We start from the raw sequence: 16,398 nt of genomic DNA, 5'->3' as shown, positions 1-16,398 counted from the left end.
GAGTAATGTTGCTGGTGGTAATGGTGGTTTTAGGATTAGGATTGTGGCCGGATTAGTGTTATTATGCCTGGGAATCGACAGTAGCATCTTCGACAGTAGCAGCATGCTAGCATCGACAGTAGCAGCGCGTTAACATCATAGAGTCGACAGTAGCAGTGTGCTAGCATAAGAGTCGGCAGTAGCAGTGTGCTAGCATAAGAGTTGGCAGTAGCAACGCGCTAGCAATCAGAGAATAGCCGGAAAAATAATGCAATAGCACCGGCAGTATCACCTTTTGATCGGCAGTAGCACCTATTGATCGACAGTAGCACATTCTATCGACAGTAGCAGTATAATATGTAGTGAATGGTATTCTGGTAAAATTGTAGTGACAGATGACATGTGCATATTAAATTGTCCTAATTTGTTAATTTTTGTCCTTAACTGTATAAGATAATGTGTAAAGGATGTAATTGTAAAGTGAAATTTAGTTAGTAACTAATATGTAGTTTACTAAAAACTATATCTTTGTCGAGTTTCTCAAGTTTTTCGAAAGCAATAATTTCATTGAAATCAGCAATGGATATCTCTCAAGACTCAAGAGAGATTGGTAGCATACAAAAACCATATATCGTAGACAGCTCCATTCTTTTTACAAGCTCCAACATCGATCGTATATACATTCTTTCCAAGCTCCATTCTCTTATTGATCAAGACTGCGTGCACGTAGACAAGATAGTTATGCTGCTATTGTGTATCAACAATTCCCATCCCCCTTTCTTTTCTTATTGGAATCATGATTCTGACATAACAAACCAGGTTGGGAGAGGAAAGTAAAGGGAAGGAAGCCATAATTATCGGAAATCCAAACAATAGCAGAGGGTTAATACACATATATGGCAGTTGGAGATAGTCTTTCAAACAAGACTGGTGTAGTGCTGTGTTCCTTTTAGGGCAAATCGCAAACTTAAGAGTTTAAATGTAGTGTCTTGAATGATAGTGAGGATAAGGGGACCTGGCAAATGGGCGGTTAGCGGGCGGGTTATGGCGGGTTAACGGGTTCAACCCGTTGTAACCTGTTAAGCTAACGGCAGGGGCAGACGCAGCTTAGGGCATGGTGGGCCTCAAGCCCAACCAAGAATTTTAGGTAAAAAAAAAACTTAGGTGTATACAATTTTTGTTTTGTGTTATATATACCCAAGCCCAACCAATGTTTTTTTGTGATATAAACTCACCCTGATCCCTAATTCTAAATCATTCGATTCTTTCTCTGTTAGTCGACGGCAACGCTCATCCCTCCCGGCAGCATCTCTTCTCTCAGTCTCTCTGGGCTCTGGCAGAAAGCCCACCCAACTTCCCGACTAGCTATGCATCTCTTCTCTTTTTTATACATGATTACGTCTTTATTCTTCAGTTCTTTAGTTCCTCAATTCATCAATCGCTCTTTCTTCTAGTTTTCTAGTCTTCTCCTTCTTAAATCTAAAAAAATCCAAACTTTTGAGGAAAATTTTGTTGAGTTTTCAAATTTGTCTTTGATTTTTAAAAATTTCTTCTACTTTCATTGATGCATATTTTTTTTAAAGACTTATTAACGTCTACTTGAGTTCCTACATTTTGCATGGTTGTATTTAAATTTTTTTTTGCCCTTCGGCCAAATTTGAAGCCCACCCCATGTTCAAATCCTGGATCTGCCACTGGCTAACGGGTTGAACCTGTTGGGTTCTCGGGTTACCCGTTAAGGCCTTTTTTTTCCTTTTTTTTTAATATTTCCTTTTCTAATCAAATCAAATACCCTTTTTTTTTTCTTCTCTTCTAATATTCCTTTTTATTTTTACCTGTCGGAAATGCAGCTTCAACAATATTACTTCTCCTCTATGCAATTATAAGTTTATAACATTAATATCTAATTGTAAAATTTATGCCGAACAACTCGCATATATTTGATGCATACAAATGACATCACATATAAAAGGGCATCCTAGCAGTTCTTTTTTTTGTTTTTTGGTTTATAAGACCTGATATTCATATACAAAAAAGATGTAGCAAAGTTTCATGCATTCATTCACATTTGGTTTCTCTCAACACATACATCATATGTCAACTAATCAGCTACTACAAATCTACAAACACAAGTCAGCTACTACTACTACGTACTCTCTTCTACACTCCCGCCTTGTGCTAAACACCCAGTAGTACTCCCACCTTGTTTCTCTGTGATCTACTTTATCCGTCCAATGTCAAGTCTAGCATGTTTTCACTAAGTTGCTCCCAATCAGTATGATCTTGATCTGAAATATATATTAAAAAATTTAGTCAATTTAAAATTAAATGAAACTCACAAGATGAAAAGATATGAAATTAATACAGTGATGATAGAGAATTTACCTTTCTTTTTTTTTATTTAAGGGATTGGAACTCAGCCAAGCTGGGAGGCTCAGCCCTACACCCGATTTCAGTTATTTTATTGAAAAAAGAGAAACAAAAAAGTACATAAAGGGAGAGGGGGACATAGACCAAAACCCCTCCCGAAAAAAGAAGAACAACACAAAAACCTGTGTTCTACTAAGGACAAAGAACAACGAAGAACATATTGTTTTGTGCTTCTACTTGCTTCTGAAGTATTACTAGGTGAGGAACTCGACATGCTTTGCTGCAATATGAAATACTTGATGGTTGTTGATTTCATTTTGCTCCAGGAATTGTTTGCTTTGTTAGTTTCAACTTCTGCATTGTGAAGGATCGGAGCAGACAAAATAGAGCTAATATGCGCGGAGTAGCTGCATTGTCGCCTGTTAAGAACATATTCAAACCGATCTACCCCATTAAAGGGTCATGGCGCCAACTATGGTATAAATTGGTGGGAGAGACTGAACAGACGAAAATACCCTGCAAAAGATGCCACCTGGCAAGCTCTGTAACGGAGCCAACATCCCCCGTTAGCCCCAGATACCGATCTTATGTCGGGGTCAAAATGTGGGATACCGTTTTGAAGATTTTGAAAGATGGGATACCAAAACTTTGCTTCGATACGGTTTGGACTTTTTTCCAAACAAAAAAAAAAATTAACTTTGACCCGATCCGTGTATGAGAGACCCGAACCCGACCCTGACACAGTAAAAACGTGGAAGAGGCAACGCGGTCACCAGTGTCAGCGCGTTTGGCATTTGGAGAGAGAAAGAAGAAACAAAGTTGCAAAAATGTGGAGGCGCGTGGTGTGTTGTTCCTCCTCGGCCCTAGCGTCATACCGATCCTCTCCGTCTCTCAATCTCCACCGTCGATTTCTAATCTCTTCCGCATCCTCTCCTTCCACTCCGCCGCCGTTCCAGCGATCCCCCAATCTCTCCGCCTCCGGTGCGTCTGCTCCTTTTTCTCTTTATACAATGCGTTAGGCTAATCAGAACGACTGGGCTTCATAACTGTGCGTTGATATTTTGATCGAAGTTACTGATCAAAATTAGAAATTTTTTTTTCTGTGTAGGTTTGAAGAAGAAGGTTGAGGATATCATGCCCATTGCTACTGGTCACGAGCGCGAGGAGCTTCAGGCTGAGCTTGAGGTTCGGTTTACTACTCACTCTATGATTCGTTCTTGTTTTGCAATTCTGATATTAGTTATAGGCCTTACGAGTGATTTTGGTTGCTTGTGTTTATGCAGGGCAGGGACATTCTTGAGATCAATCATCCAGTCGGCCCTTTCGGTACCAAGGTACTCCTCATTCTACTCTCTTTTCGGTTTAGCATTTCAGTGTGTTCTTGTTTTTTTACTAGAGTTGAGTGAATGAGTAGTGACTAGTATAAGAAAAGAGGAAATGCTTTCCAGTGTGTATTTCGGTTGTGGTGTGTAGTTGTTTACTTTGGTTAAGAACATGCGTAAGTGTCTGTGATTTGCATTATTATGTAAGTATGTAACTAACTGAGGCTGTTATGTTTTCTGTACTGTAGGAAGCACCTGCTGTAGTCAAGTCGTACTACGACAAAAGAATAGTTGGATGCCCCGGTGTTGAAGGAGGTAGTCTCCTCAGCTGCATCTTTTTTTTCCCTCCTGAACTTGCATCATTTCGCGTTTGCTAACTGTAATTTCTGAATATATATGTCTGCAGAGGGTGAGCACGATGTTGTGTGGTTCTGGCTGGAGAAAGGCAAGCCACATGAATGCCCAGTCTGTTCCCAATATTTCAAGGTACAGAAGCCTAATTCTTGGTTTGTCTGTATATTAGGGATTGTTATTTTGTAGTCATTTTCACATTTCAATGAATATATGTCTCTAAGGCTCTAAGCTATTGTCAATTGTTTCCACAGCTGGAAGTAGTTGGCCCAGGAGGTCCTCATTGATATAGCTGACAAGTATTTTGCGGAAATAAGATTGAAATGATGAGGAGGCAGTCTGTTATACTGTGTAGCTTAATAATTCTTCTTTTTTGGTGAACAGCAATCCTTAGTCTTTCAGGGATTGCCCAGCTGATGTTTGAGTCGGCGATAATTTTGGTTCCAAGAAATGCTCATTAGCTAGGTTCTTGCTAGCCTAGTTTTAAAGATCAAATCATCAAATTAAATGACAACTTTTTTTCTGGCTTTCGCTGAAAATTGATGTCCTAATGTGCTGCTACCAGTTTGTTTAATGTGTTTTTTCCATGTGTTAAAAGTTAAAACAAATAAGAATTGATCTGAAAGTTGTTACAGCCAATTAAATTTGACGCATTACTTGTTGGTTATATGGTTACAAAATAGTCCAGCGTTGTATCCCTGAACCATACGAGCCTGGAAACAATGCTTCTAAACTTTTGTTATAGGACAACAAAGACCAATAATTGTTGGAGTATATTCCTAGAAGCTGCGGCAAATGACATTGGAATCATCTACTGCATGTTTGTCTTAGCTTGTGTGATCATATTCTTGGTAAATTGATGACCAAGTTTCTAACCCCAGAGTCTGTCTAAGCATGGCAACCGCTCCTCTGAAACCAGCGCCAGGATCAATGTCAGCAGTTCGGATTCGTGCTGCCATTAGGGCCGCCCTCTCCGAGGCTCAATCTGACTCCGATGAAGTTCAGCAGAAAGCTCTTCAGACCTTAGCTTCTATCACCAAGGTGAGTCCCCAGAACCGAAACCTACTTGCACAAACCGAAGGAGCAGTCCCTTCCTTACTAGCCCTTTCAGAATCTTCATCCAGCATCACTCAGAATCTGGCATTGTCCATCCTCTTCAACCTTTCCCTGAACCTTGATCTGAAGCTATCACTTGCAGATTTAGAAACCATCTACCACCTTAATACCATAATTTCCGACCCAACAGAATCTGGCAAGCTAGCTTCCTCTCTGGTCTGCAGTCTAGCTATGCTTGACAAGAACAAGGCCAAGTTTGGTGTAGCAGGCACAATCCAATTGCTTGTCAAGGCCATTTCAGGTCCCCGTGGTCCTGCTGCTCATCACATCCTTAGCTCCCTCGCAGAGCTTGTTCGGTTCCATGGGAACTGCACTGTGGCAGTAAGAGAAGGTGCTGTTCCTGCACTTCTCCAAGTGGTGGAGAGCCCTGATGGTGAGGACCTAGCCGGAACTTCTCTTCTGGTCCTAGGCCTTCTTGCTAGATTTGATGAAGGGCTGAGTGCTTTAAGCAAAACTGATCAGATTGTGAGTTCAATGGTACAAGTGTTAAAGGGCAGGTGTATGTTGAGCAAGGAAGGTGCAGCTGAACTTCTGCTTCTCCTCTTTGACGAAAGCGAGGGGTGTGTGAGAGATGCTCTGAGGCTTCAAGACTTCTCGAGTTTGGTAGCTGATATTTCAGTCAGAGGATCAGCTAGAGCTAGAGAGAAGGCTGCTTTGCTGATGAAGAAGATGATGGATGCTGACATGGATTCTTATGCGGATGGAAACCCCATGTTTTCCCAGTGGTAACTGGACCTCTTATTCTAGCTTGTTTTACAGACTCTTTATGATGAATTTTTGCCTGGAAGAAATTAAGTTGATTTGTATAATTGTCAGTCATGACAGACCCCTATACTTCATATCAAAGATTTTCCAGAGTAAAATCTGAAGCAAGTGTTCCAAGTATCTGAATCTTTGTCTGAAATGAGTAATTGGTAATTGGTAAAGCAGCAGCAAGTGCAGATGATCAGATTGTTAGAATCTTGTTGAACAATGCTCCATCCTCGAAAGAGAGTACTTGAATGATAAGGGCATTTAAAGCCTTCTTGGGGAACCTAAACCGGCTATTAGTAATGACTAAAACCAAATCACAAGGGGTCTGATAAGGTTATTAATCTCAATAGGTTAGTGACCTTAGTCTAATAGAACCGGAAAGGTTTTGAACACGGATAAAAGTAGCAAATCCAGTAATGTTATGTTGTGTTGATGTTGAGTACCAGCTAACAGACTAGTACTCAACATGGTAGCTCCATCAATTTAATTCAGATTACTTGGTACTAGTCTGTTCTGCATTTTCCCTCATCATCAAGTAGTCAACACAAAATAAAGTATCTGAATCGTAGCAAGTCGAGTAATGCAAGAGAAACTGTGATCAAGAACTACAAATATGTCTTCAAGAGAGCCACCATTGTGTACTGTTAACTAGTTATTGATCCAGTAGTATTTATCTTCATTCCCAAAAATAGAAATTGATGGATTCATGGGAATGATAATGTGTTTAGTTGCAAAAAAAAGGAAATACGAAAAGAGAGAGAATGAACAGAGTTGACAGGCTGTGGCTGGAAGTATGAATCAATTTTCTCTAGGAACAAAAATTATGTGAAAAAAGACAGAAGATGGTGTTCTTTTCTAACTGTATCATTCTCAAATCGATCTCAACAGAAACGTAATTCTGAGTCCTATTATTATCACATGATATGATATATCAAGTATCTTCATCTCTCCTAACACAATATTATCTGAACACATTATTGCTTTGCATCTTGCTCAAGAGTTTTCGTCGTAAGAGTAAATTTTTTCTTAATATGGATAAGATTGTCCATCTTCAATCCTCAAGTTTTCCGTCGATACTTCTAATTCTGAACTGTATCATAACTGATCTATCACACGAATTTATCATATATTCATGGATACATTCCTAAGTACAACATGTATTTGTTGTTTGAAACCTTTGAATTGTAGCACATCAATCTTTATTAATAGTTTACCCCAAATGTGATAGCTTTGGAGCTCCCTATGTCTTCTTGTCAAAGACAACCTTCCCTTTTGCATCTTACCTCCTCCTTTCAAATATTCCATACCAATATTTAATCCATGATTCTTTTCACCATTTTCTATGATGTGCTGCACAAATCTGGTTTGGAAGATATATACCTAAACGGCTGAAGATATATAATCCATGAATATCAAGTTAAACTTAAACGGTTGGAATACCCGCCAAAGGGTCCAAAAGTGTTTGTATCACAGTAGCAGTTGGTTGCCTAAGACAGAAAAAACACATTGTAAGATCATGAATGTCAAATAACACCAAAGATGTTGCAGCAAAGTGACAGCTTTTCGTGAGGATCAAACCCATATCAACTAACATAAAAGCTTGATTGATTGGTGCTTAAGTCCACCACCATTTCAAGATTGCTTAATCTAGAGGAGCAGTTTGCAGTGCAAGTCAAGTAAGAGAAAAATGAACAACTCCACCTTTGCTCTTCCTCCTGGCCTCATGTATGATGATGCCAGTCCAGAATGGATGAGCAAAGCCGACAACGCATGGCAGCTGACTGCTGCAACTCTGGTTGGCATGCAAAGTGTTCCTGGCCTCATTATCCTATATGGCGGTGCGGTGAAGAAGAAATGGGCTGTGAACTCAGCTTTCATGGCATTCTATGCTTTTGCTTGTGTTCTTGTGTGTTGGGTTGGTTGGGGATATCATATGTCTTTTGGGACTCCACTCTTCACATCAGCTCCATTTTGGGGGAAGGCTGATGTGGCATTGGACCAAAAGTTTCTTTTTACACAGGCTTTTCTTGGGAAGTTCCCTAATGCCACAATGGTGTACTTTCAGTTTGTGTTTGCAGCAATCACTTTGATATTGATTGCTGGAGCTCTTTTGGGAAGGATGAACTTTTATGCTTGGATGTTGTTTGTGCCACTCTGGCTGACATTTTCATACACTGTTGGAGCATATAGTATTTGGAGTCCAAAAGGGTGGCTTGCCTTGAAAGGAATAATTGATTATTCTGGTGGTTATGTCATCCATCTCTCTTCTGGAGTTGCTGGTTTTACAGCAGCCTACTGGGTAGGAAAACCTTTCTTTCTCATTCACTTTTTTTTTAGTTTTCATTTCATATTCTTAACTAAATTCAAGCACCTCTGGAACCAAAATCACTTTCACCTCAGACTAGGAAATGGGGTTTTCTCCCTCCAACAGATCAAGTAGTACTGAAAACCTGCTTGCTTCAACTAGTTAAACCAGTAATGAACTAGTTATTTACATATACTTTTGAAACGAAATTTCAATTGTTGGTGGGAAAATGTTTTACTATGACCTCATAATGTCTCACTTTGAATTTAAATAAGGTAAAATCATTCATCTCAAAAGGACTTTCTCAACTTCTAGAAATTTAGTATCACTTTCTAAATTTGAAAATTTGAAATCAAATTGCTCTTCTCTCCCTAGTAGTCATTTAACACTAGACTCCCTTACAGTTGAGAAACATGATCATTTTTTGGTGTGTCTGATGGCAGGTCGGTCCTCGTTCAACCAAGGACAGGGAAAGGTTCCCCCCAAACAACATTCTACTTATGTTGACTGGAGCAGGGTTGCTCTGGATGGGATGGACAGGGTTCAATGGAGGAGACCCTTATGTAGTCAGTATGGATGCTTCATTGGCTGTCTTGAACACTCATGTCTGCACCGCTACCAGCTTGCTCACTTGGCTAGCTCTTGATGTCATCTTTTTCCGCAAGCCTTCTGTCATCGGTGCAGTTCAAGGCATGATCACTGGTTTGGTTTGCATCACCCCAGCTGCTGGTAAGTACAAATTCACAAAGAGCTACAAAACCAGCATACATGTCTAAGGTCCTAAGCATTAACAAATTAGTACAAATTGTTAGCTTTATATGCATTGTCTACTAATGATCACCTAACAACTTGAGCTTTTTGGTATCTAGTAATTTCCTAACATGGTATCAGAGATGGACAGTTACATTAATTTACACTATTTTACTTTGAACATCATGCAGGAGTTGTGCAAGGATGGGCAGCCATAATAATGGGGATTCTCTCTGGCTCAATCCCTTGGTATACCATGATGGTTGTCCACAAGAAATCTATGCTTCTTCAGAAAGTTGATGACACAATGGCTGTCCTACACACTCATGCCATTGCCGGAGCCCTTGGTGGACTCCTCACCGGTCTCTTTGCTCATCCAAAGCTCAATTACTTGTTCTATAGCACCTATGGAACATATGTTGGTCTATTTTATGGTATTGACATGCGAAGATTCAAGGCCGGAGCTCGTCAAGTAGGAATTCAACTTCTCGGAGTACTCTTCGTTGTTACACTAAATGTAGTGGTGACAAGCCTTGTATGCCTTTTGGTACAACTCATTGTGCCTCTGAGAATGTCTGAAGAGGATATGGAGATTGGTGATGAAGCAGCTCATGGTGAAGAGGCTTATGCTATCTGGGGTCAAGGTGAAAAGCTAGACAATTCAAGGCATGGGGCATATGATATTGAATCATCTGCAAAGGGTAGAGCCAGGTCTGCTGGAAATATTGAGATGGCATAAGGTCAACTGCATTGGTGTTCTAGATGGTAAGCTCAAAGGAATTTAGAGGCTAAAAGCTTTTAAAATGTTTAATTGTGCCAAGAACTTTGCACAATTTTCATCGAAATAATGAGTCCTAATAATTGTAATAAGAATTGACCATTTAAGATTATGCATGACAGTGCTAGCAATGCAAGTCCTACTGTACTTTTTGAAGTTATATTGAAAATGAGTATTTGATATTGAACTTGAACCAAATAGCTAGAAACAACAAGTTAAAAGCCTCAAAAGGAACTGCTAGGCTGCAAAGCAGCATGGGGAACAGACCTAGCAAGAAACAAATCAAACTGCAAAACAAGTAAAAAGAGACAGGTGAAAGCAGTTGAATCAGTAAACTCAAGCATACGGCTCAAGAATCTCATCAGCAGGAAGATGAAGAATCATAGAGTAAAATGTCATCGTCAAGAAGTATATAGTTTGATGAGGTACAACCCCAACTATAAATTCCATCATTTCAAATTTTCTCAAGATTTTTAAAAAAGTCTCATCCAAACGCAGCGTAGAAGTTATGCTCTAGGAATACTAAATTCTAAAGACAAATGCCATGAGACATCACTTCATGTGTATGTCTTCCGTAAGTATTCCCTCCTCTTCAATCATATATCCCCATGTAGTGACTGACGTTAAAACTCATGAACAACAGCAAGAAAAGGAAAACTGGAAACATGGCCTCCACCCTAGACATGCATCAGCATTCAGCAAGACAAGGGATGGTTCTGTAACTTCAGTTTCAAGCACAAGATCAAGAACCACCGATCGAGCTGGATCCCTTATACTAATGTATGATATAGTTGGATTCGTACAAAGGAACATTTCATGCCATACATGAGTACCTCTGCAACTTGTTCAACTAGCACCCTTGCATATGTTCAAATGTGCTTGTACTTTTCCATGATGGTTTTCACAAACTGGCATTTGGCTCATGATCATATGAGGATTCTCGGATCCTATGTTGGGCACATACGTCTTTCTCTCGTTTTTGTTTGCCTTTTAATTAGTTCCAACCTAGTATTAAAAATCTTATTCTATGATGATATACGAAGCAACTAGGATTATTGAAGCAAGAACTTAAACAAAAGAGTAATGTGAGACGAGGAGAGAATCCCATCGGCTGGAATTAAACACTATTAAACCAGGTATTGGAACTTGGATCAGAGTGGAGAACAGGTGGAATGTGTTAGTGATATGAAAACTCGTAGATTACCCGACAAGCAGATATTTTATTCCTAAGAATCATTTAACTTTTGTCTAATCTCCAATTCAAGCCGTTCTTAGGCATTAATCAGATTACAATATTGAAAGTGTATACTAGATTAAGGTGATGCCAAACTAGAAAGGAATCAGCATATGATGTGTGTGTGTGTAAATAAGGTTACAAATCGGTGCAAAATCTGTTCAAAGTCCCATCCCAGGTTTATTCCAGATGCAAAGAGGATTGTGTGCTTGGTCACTTTTGGCCTTTTGGGTATGAACCAACGTTTCTTATACAGTGATCCTCCTTTAGATGAGTGTGTGGGGAAACATAAAGAGTTGAAAACTTGAAAGCAACACCTTAAGGTCATATGAAACCAAAAGACGTTTTAGGACTTTCTTTCATCTTAAATTTTAGATGCATGGTTGGATAACGACTTGTGAATCACAGCAGAGACGCTAATTTAAAAAGTAAAAAAAAACATTTAACAAACACACCATCCTTTTCATTTCAAGACTCGAGAAAGTGAAATATATTGTGTGATTGTTAAAAGTGTTTTATTCCGTTATCGAAACTTCAAATTTGAATTTTTTTTTTTTGCTCAAAATTAAATAAATAAAATTTAAGCAATAAGACCATTTATAATGACATGAAGTGAAATGACAGAAATAAATGGTGGAGTATTCTTGAAAAACAAAAAACAAAAAACAAATAAAAGCAAAGATCTGCCACTTCATAGAATCTTCACAAATGTGAATACAGATGCCAATAGCTAAATTATGACGCATGGGAAGGGTTGCCATCATGTATTGTTTGAACAGAATGCAAGTGTGGAACTATGTGAATTCACCATATTGTCCCCAATATCACAAAGGTTTTTCCTCCAGTTTGGTAACATCACTGTTCTAAGTTTTTTCAGATCAATGGGATGACAATTGACAAGCAAGAGTCTTTCTTCTCTTCCCCCAGTTCTCTCTGCTGTTTGGATATCAAGTCTTTCTTCTCTTCCCCTATTTCTCTCCTGTTTGGATATTTTCTCATAAAGTTTTCACCTTTTTTCCAAATTCAATAAAGGTTGAAACTTTTTTAACAAAATGATGGTAGGTTAAAACCAAGAAGGGTATTTTGGTCTGGGCACAGAGAGCCTGTAAGAAAATGATTAGTTTTCAGACCTTGTGACTCCTCCAGCCAAAAAAAAAAAGAGACAGAACTTGGGGTTTTGTGGGTGGTTACTGTGAAATATGAACAAACCACAGAAAAGGAGTGAGATTGAAAGGAGTGGAGACTCTGGAGAAAGTTGTGTGAAGCAGAAAAGAAAGAAGAAAGAGAAAAGCACACCAGGTTGGTACAAAAAGCTTAAACCCTCCCCACTTATGTTTCTCACTGCCATATTCCTGCAGTTTCATTCCACTTCCCCCATTACCTCATTCAACAAGTGAACATTTCAACTTCTGTTTTTGTATCTCATGGGTATCTGTCACTCATCAATAATATTACTCATTTTCAGAAAGGCATTGTTTCCTTTGGAGGAAAAATGGTTTCTTTGCAGGATAAAAATTATGATTTGTTGTTGTATTCTGGGGTTGCTGTAGTTGAAGTGCTTTACTTTTGCCCATTGGGAGGCCACTAGTATAGATTCTTTGTTCAAATAGCTGTATGTGCATTGCAAACTCAAAGTCTCTGTTGGTTAAGTTTCTCCGTTGGTTTTCTTTGGTATAATGTGCCTTGTGTGCTTATAAAGACTCCTAGCTTTTCCTGTCCTTTTTTTGGGTGCCTTTCCCTTTCTGATATTCTTTTTTAAGGAGCTGTGTGTAAGATGTGACTTATGCAGATTCATGGGCTTTATTGCATTTCCACCCCCCTTACATGGATATAAATAGGTATAGCCAGTACTGACTATATCAATTGCAGGAAGTCGTCTTTGGTGTGCATATTGTACTTTGGGTGGTCGAAGAGAATGAGCTACAATAATCCCAATACTGGTTCTGGTTAGTCATTGTTCTGAGCTGTTGTCTATATTGTTTATTTTATCTGTATATGGAGTTTAAAGCTATTTCTAAAGACTTCTGGTGTTGGTTCTCAATGGTTTCTTGGTAACTAGCCTAATGATTGTGTGTTTTGAATATTGGTTGGTTCAATTTGTTAGGTAGTAGAACTGGGAGGTTGGAGTTTGGAAGGACTCATGTGGTCAGGCCAAAAGGGACACACCAAGCAACTATAGTTTGGCTTCATGGCCTTGGTGATAAGGGCTCAAGGTAATGCTATCATCACATATCTTAGAAAGGCATTGTGCTGGTTACCATCTGTCAGTGTTTTTAGGTGAAACTTGTTATTATCCAATTGCTCAAGAGAACTGGAATTTGTAGCGTGATAATTGTACCTTGTCATGTCAGGTTTACAGTAGCAATACAGCTCTAATGTTTTGTGGACGTGCACGTTTCAGTAGTTATGACATGTAGAGTGTGGACTGTGGAGTTCTTCAGTCACCTTTGAGGATATGAGTTTTTTCCTTTCGCTTTTAAATGAGTATAACTGTAAGAGTAGGGAGGACTTGTTTCTTTTCCACATAAAAAGTAAGAATGGAAATTGAAGAATATCAAGGTCTTTGTCCTGTTATGGAATGGTCTGTTATTTAACTTGTCTTTTAGCGCTTACATTGCATTTGGAAGATTCTAACTCTGATTGACTTGATGTGGATATCGATACTGCCATGAACCAAAGAAACAATTTCATAAGTGTTCCTTTGATTCCTCTTTTTGACATTTAAGTCATGTTTGGGAAGTCTTGAATCATGTATTTGAATATTCCAAGCCAAGAATAGGGGACCACTTCTTCACTAGCTTAGCTGCCTTTAGTTTTATCAAAATGAAATACATTGATTTAATGTATGAATGTTTGCCAAGACATTATTGCAAACAAATCAAAATTATACAAATTGTTGATCAGGCATATTCTTAAATTTGATTACATATGGTCCTATATTTAGATATATAGTTTTAACAAGTGTTCCTTAAATACTATTGTAATGAATCTCCTACTTGAAGTGCCGCCAACCTTCCTAGCTAGTTATTGGACAGAAATGTTGTGTTATTCCAGCTCCTCTTTATGCTCAGTTGATAAGATAAATTAACCACTAGTGGTTCTAAGCTGGATTTTCCCACTTGATTCTTTGTTTTGCAGTTGGTCCCAGCTCTTGGAAACCCTTCCTCTTCCAAATGTACGTGTATAGTCATTTTAAGCTATAGTTTACCATTATGCACATGCATATGCAAGAGGCTTACTTTCAGATACTATACTGGTTGTTTAATAGAACTGTCTTATTATACACAGATCAAGTGGATTTGCCCTACTGCTCCCTCTCGGCCTGTAGCATTATTTGGCGGATTTCCTTGCACTGCTTGTAAGATCTATTCTCTTGCTGAAAACCACCATCAGAATGGATTTGATATCCAGTAACTAGGACAACTGTTTGTTTTATGATTATTATTTTTGTTATTTATATGAATCTATAGAGCATAAGCTCATCTATTCAATTAAATTCATAACAGGGTTTGACATGGGGGACATTTCAGAAGATGCTCCTGATGACATGGAGGGGTTAGATGCCTCAGCAGCGCATGTTGCAAATCTCTTGTCAACAGAACCTGCTGATAGTATGTTCCATTCTTGAAATATTTCTACACTCTTATATCTTTATTGTATTTGTCTGTTACAAAGTTGTCAAGAAAAGTGTTTTAACATAGGATAAATTAGGGCCTGGTATTTCTTGGTAATGTAGTGAAGAGGAATATAAAGAGTATTGGGCTTATGGACTCAGGGTTCATGCAATTTCTACTTTTTAAATAAAATGATTAAATTCAATAGTGAAAATTCTCTGTAATTGGGCACCTTCCCTTGTGCTCCGTTGAATTGAAGTTATTTGCTTATTTTGCTTTACAACACTATTCAGCTTTCACGATTCATGATTTTACTATAGCAACTATACTCTGATCAGTTAATGCTCCCTGCTATCTGTTGTCTTTTCTGATCAGGTTCTGTTTAATTCTGTTAGTATAATGAACTGTTTTTGCCCATTCATGTAATCACATGAATTGTTAGCTAAAAGAAATGATACTAAATGCTCCCTTTTATCTGTAAATTAAACATCAGGTAAATTTAATTTTTCTCACATCATAGAATACTAGAATCATAATTGCCTTCTGCCAATTGAATTGCAGAACTCTCACTCAACTATGCTATAGAATCAGCTTACCTTATTTTGTCATGGTGTTAAGACTAGCAGATATATGGAATCCAGAATTCTTTTACATCTAATTAGAAGGAAGATAATTTGTGGTTTTGCATTCAAGTTGTGAATCAATTTTCTTACGAAAATATTGGCTCTGTAGTGTTATTGACGTGATTCTTCTTAAAGGAACTATAGATGCTTTATATATTTGTTTATGTAAATTTTGCTCTTTTGAGCAGTAAAACTAGGTGTTGGAGGCTTCAGCATGGGTGCTGCAACTGCCCTCTACTCTGCCACATGTCGCGTTTTAGGCCAATATGGAAATGGAAACCCATATCCAGTTAACCTTAGTGCAATTGTTGGTCTAAGTGGCTGGCTGCCATGTTCGAGGTGATCTTCTATCATGTTGGAACTGATAAGGATTTGTTCATGCACAACATAAACCCTACACACGTACACATGTATTGTTAATAATCAATCAACTGACTGATTTCAGCAATCCATATTTCTTATAGGACCTTAAGGAACCGGATGGAAAGGTCACGCGAGGCTTCAAGGCATGCAGCATCCTTGCCCATTTTGATTTGTCATGGCACAGGTAATCAGATCTTCTCATATCCAGTACTATAAGATCCAGTTCTCCTGAAGCATCTTTGGAAACACCTTCAAGCTGCTAGATTGTTTGTTTGGTTGGTTAAATTTATAATTTGCAATTTTAGAGACAAAAGATATACGAAGCATAGTTTAATCTATTTGAAGCCTTGATTCTTCTTTGAAGGTGATGATGTGGTTGCACATAAACATGGAGAGAAATCCGCACAGACCTTAAGTGCAGCTGGATTTCAAAATCTCATGTTTAGAACATACAATGGGTATGTGAATCTGCCTTCATTAAGTTTCATATTTTGTTCATTTTTCCAATATCAGTTTAATGAATCCTATACTTGTCAATGCAGTCTAGGCCATTATACCATCCCTGAAGAAACTGATGAACTTTGTACTTGGCTGACTGCAAGTTTGGGGCTTGAAGGATCCCGATCTTACTAGTCGAAAATCAATAATTATGGTGAATGATGAGATAGTATGCATGGGGATTATTTACAAATGAGGATGACTTTATAGTCAAAAAGGGACAAGAAGACTATAAGAGGGCATTCCGACTAGAATAGATGGTGGTTTGGGGATACATATATGTTAGTGGCAGTTCTTATGATCTCTCTCTGGCTCTCTTTCCTTTGTCAAAAATAATGTGTC

General features: G+C 38.4%; 4 protein-coding genes across 4 annotated transcripts; all 4 read left to right on the top strand.

Annotated features, from left to right (window-relative positions):
• Nucleotides 1–3,129: 3,129 nt before the first annotated feature.
• LOC101296630 (cytochrome c oxidase subunit 5b-2, mitochondrial-like) lies at nucleotides 3,130–4,882 on the top strand. The gene is made up of 6 exons (XM_004291442.1): nucleotides 3,130–3,330; nucleotides 3,458–3,534; nucleotides 3,633–3,683; nucleotides 3,920–3,986; nucleotides 4,078–4,157; nucleotides 4,277–4,882. The coding sequence occupies exons 1-6, from the start codon at nucleotides 3,177–3,179 to the stop codon at nucleotides 4,307–4,309; spliced, it is 462 nt and encodes a 153-aa protein (XP_004291490.1). The 5' UTR covers nucleotides 3,130–3,176; the 3' UTR covers nucleotides 4,310–4,882.
• Nucleotides 4,883–4,916: 34 nt separating this feature from the next.
• Nucleotides 4,917–5,867, top strand: LOC101303305 (U-box domain-containing protein 11-like). Its single transcript, XM_004292960.1, has one exon. The coding sequence runs from the start codon at nucleotides 4,917–4,919 to the stop codon at nucleotides 5,865–5,867; it is 951 nt and encodes a 316-aa protein (XP_004293008.1).
• A 1,711-nt stretch (nucleotides 5,868–7,578) lies between these two features.
• Nucleotides 7,579–9,685, top strand: LOC101303013 (ammonium transporter 3 member 1-like). The gene is made up of 3 exons (XM_004292959.1): nucleotides 7,579–8,190; nucleotides 8,640–8,925; nucleotides 9,138–9,685. Exons 1-3 carry the CDS (start codon nucleotides 7,579–7,581, stop codon nucleotides 9,683–9,685), a joined length of 1,446 nt encoding a protein of 481 aa, XP_004293007.1.
• Nucleotides 9,686–12,168: 2,483 nt separating this feature from the next.
• On the top strand, nucleotides 12,169–16,384 carry LOC101295195 (acyl-protein thioesterase 2-like). Its single transcript, XM_004291437.1, has 10 exons — nucleotides 12,169–12,257; nucleotides 12,828–12,904; nucleotides 13,063–13,171; nucleotides 14,097–14,133; nucleotides 14,247–14,316; nucleotides 14,465–14,569; nucleotides 15,384–15,534; nucleotides 15,660–15,742; nucleotides 15,923–16,016; nucleotides 16,101–16,384. The coding sequence occupies exons 2-10, from the start codon at nucleotides 12,874–12,876 to the stop codon at nucleotides 16,189–16,191; spliced, it is 771 nt and encodes a 256-aa protein (XP_004291485.1). The 5' UTR covers nucleotides 12,169–12,257; nucleotides 12,828–12,873; the 3' UTR covers nucleotides 16,192–16,384.
• Nucleotides 16,385–16,398: the final 14 nt, after the last annotated feature.

The sequence above is a fragment of the Fragaria vesca genome, linkage group LG2 (assembly GCF_000184155.1).
Source record: "Fragaria vesca subsp. vesca linkage group LG2, FraVesHawaii_1.0, whole genome shotgun sequence".
NCBI classification, from domain to species: domain Eukaryota; kingdom Viridiplantae; phylum Streptophyta; class Magnoliopsida; order Rosales; family Rosaceae; genus Fragaria; species Fragaria vesca.
This window is presented reverse-complemented; position numbering and strand designations above follow the sequence as displayed.

What these genes read in the sequence shown, in the direction of transcription:
- LOC101303305 (XM_004292960.1), top strand. Translation starts at nt 4,917, where the DNA reads ATGGCAACCGCTCCTCTGAAACCAGCGCCAGGATCAATGTCAGCAGTT.
- LOC101303013 (XM_004292959.1), top strand. Translation starts at nt 7,579, where the DNA reads ATGAACAACTCCACCTTTGCTCTTCCTCCTGGCCTCATGTATGATGAT. An exon ending in GTTTTACAGCAGCCTACTGG is followed by an intron (nt 8,191 to 8,639) that starts GTAGGAAAACCT and finishes GTCTGATGGCAG; the next exon opens with GTCGGTCCTCGTTCAACCAA. An exon ending in TTGCATCACCCCAGCTGCTG is followed by an intron (nt 8,926 to 9,137) that starts GTAAGTACAAAT and finishes AACATCATGCAG; the next exon opens with GAGTTGTGCAAGGATGGGCA.
- LOC101295195 (XM_004291437.1), top strand. Translation starts at nt 12,874, where the DNA reads ATGAGCTACAATAATCCCAATACTGGTTCTG. An exon ending in CGGATTTCCTTGCACTGCTT is followed by an intron (nt 14,317 to 14,464) that starts GTAAGATCTATT and finishes AATTCATAACAG; the next exon opens with GGTTTGACATGGGGGACATT. An exon ending in GTCAACAGAACCTGCTGATA is followed by an intron (nt 14,570 to 15,383) that starts GTATGTTCCATT and finishes TCTTTTGAGCAG; the next exon opens with TAAAACTAGGTGTTGGAGGC.
- LOC101296630 (XM_004291442.1), top strand. Translation starts at nt 3,177, where the DNA reads ATGTGGAGGCGCGTGGTGTGTTGTTCCTCCTCGGCCCTAGCGTCATAC. An exon ending in TCGGCCCTTTCGGTACCAAG is followed by an intron (nt 3,684 to 3,919) that starts GTACTCCTCATT and finishes TCTGTACTGTAG; the next exon opens with GAAGCACCTGCTGTAGTCAA. An exon ending in ATGCCCCGGTGTTGAAGGAG is followed by an intron (nt 3,987 to 4,077) that starts GTAGTCTCCTCA and finishes ATATGTCTGCAG; the next exon opens with AGGGTGAGCACGATGTTGTG.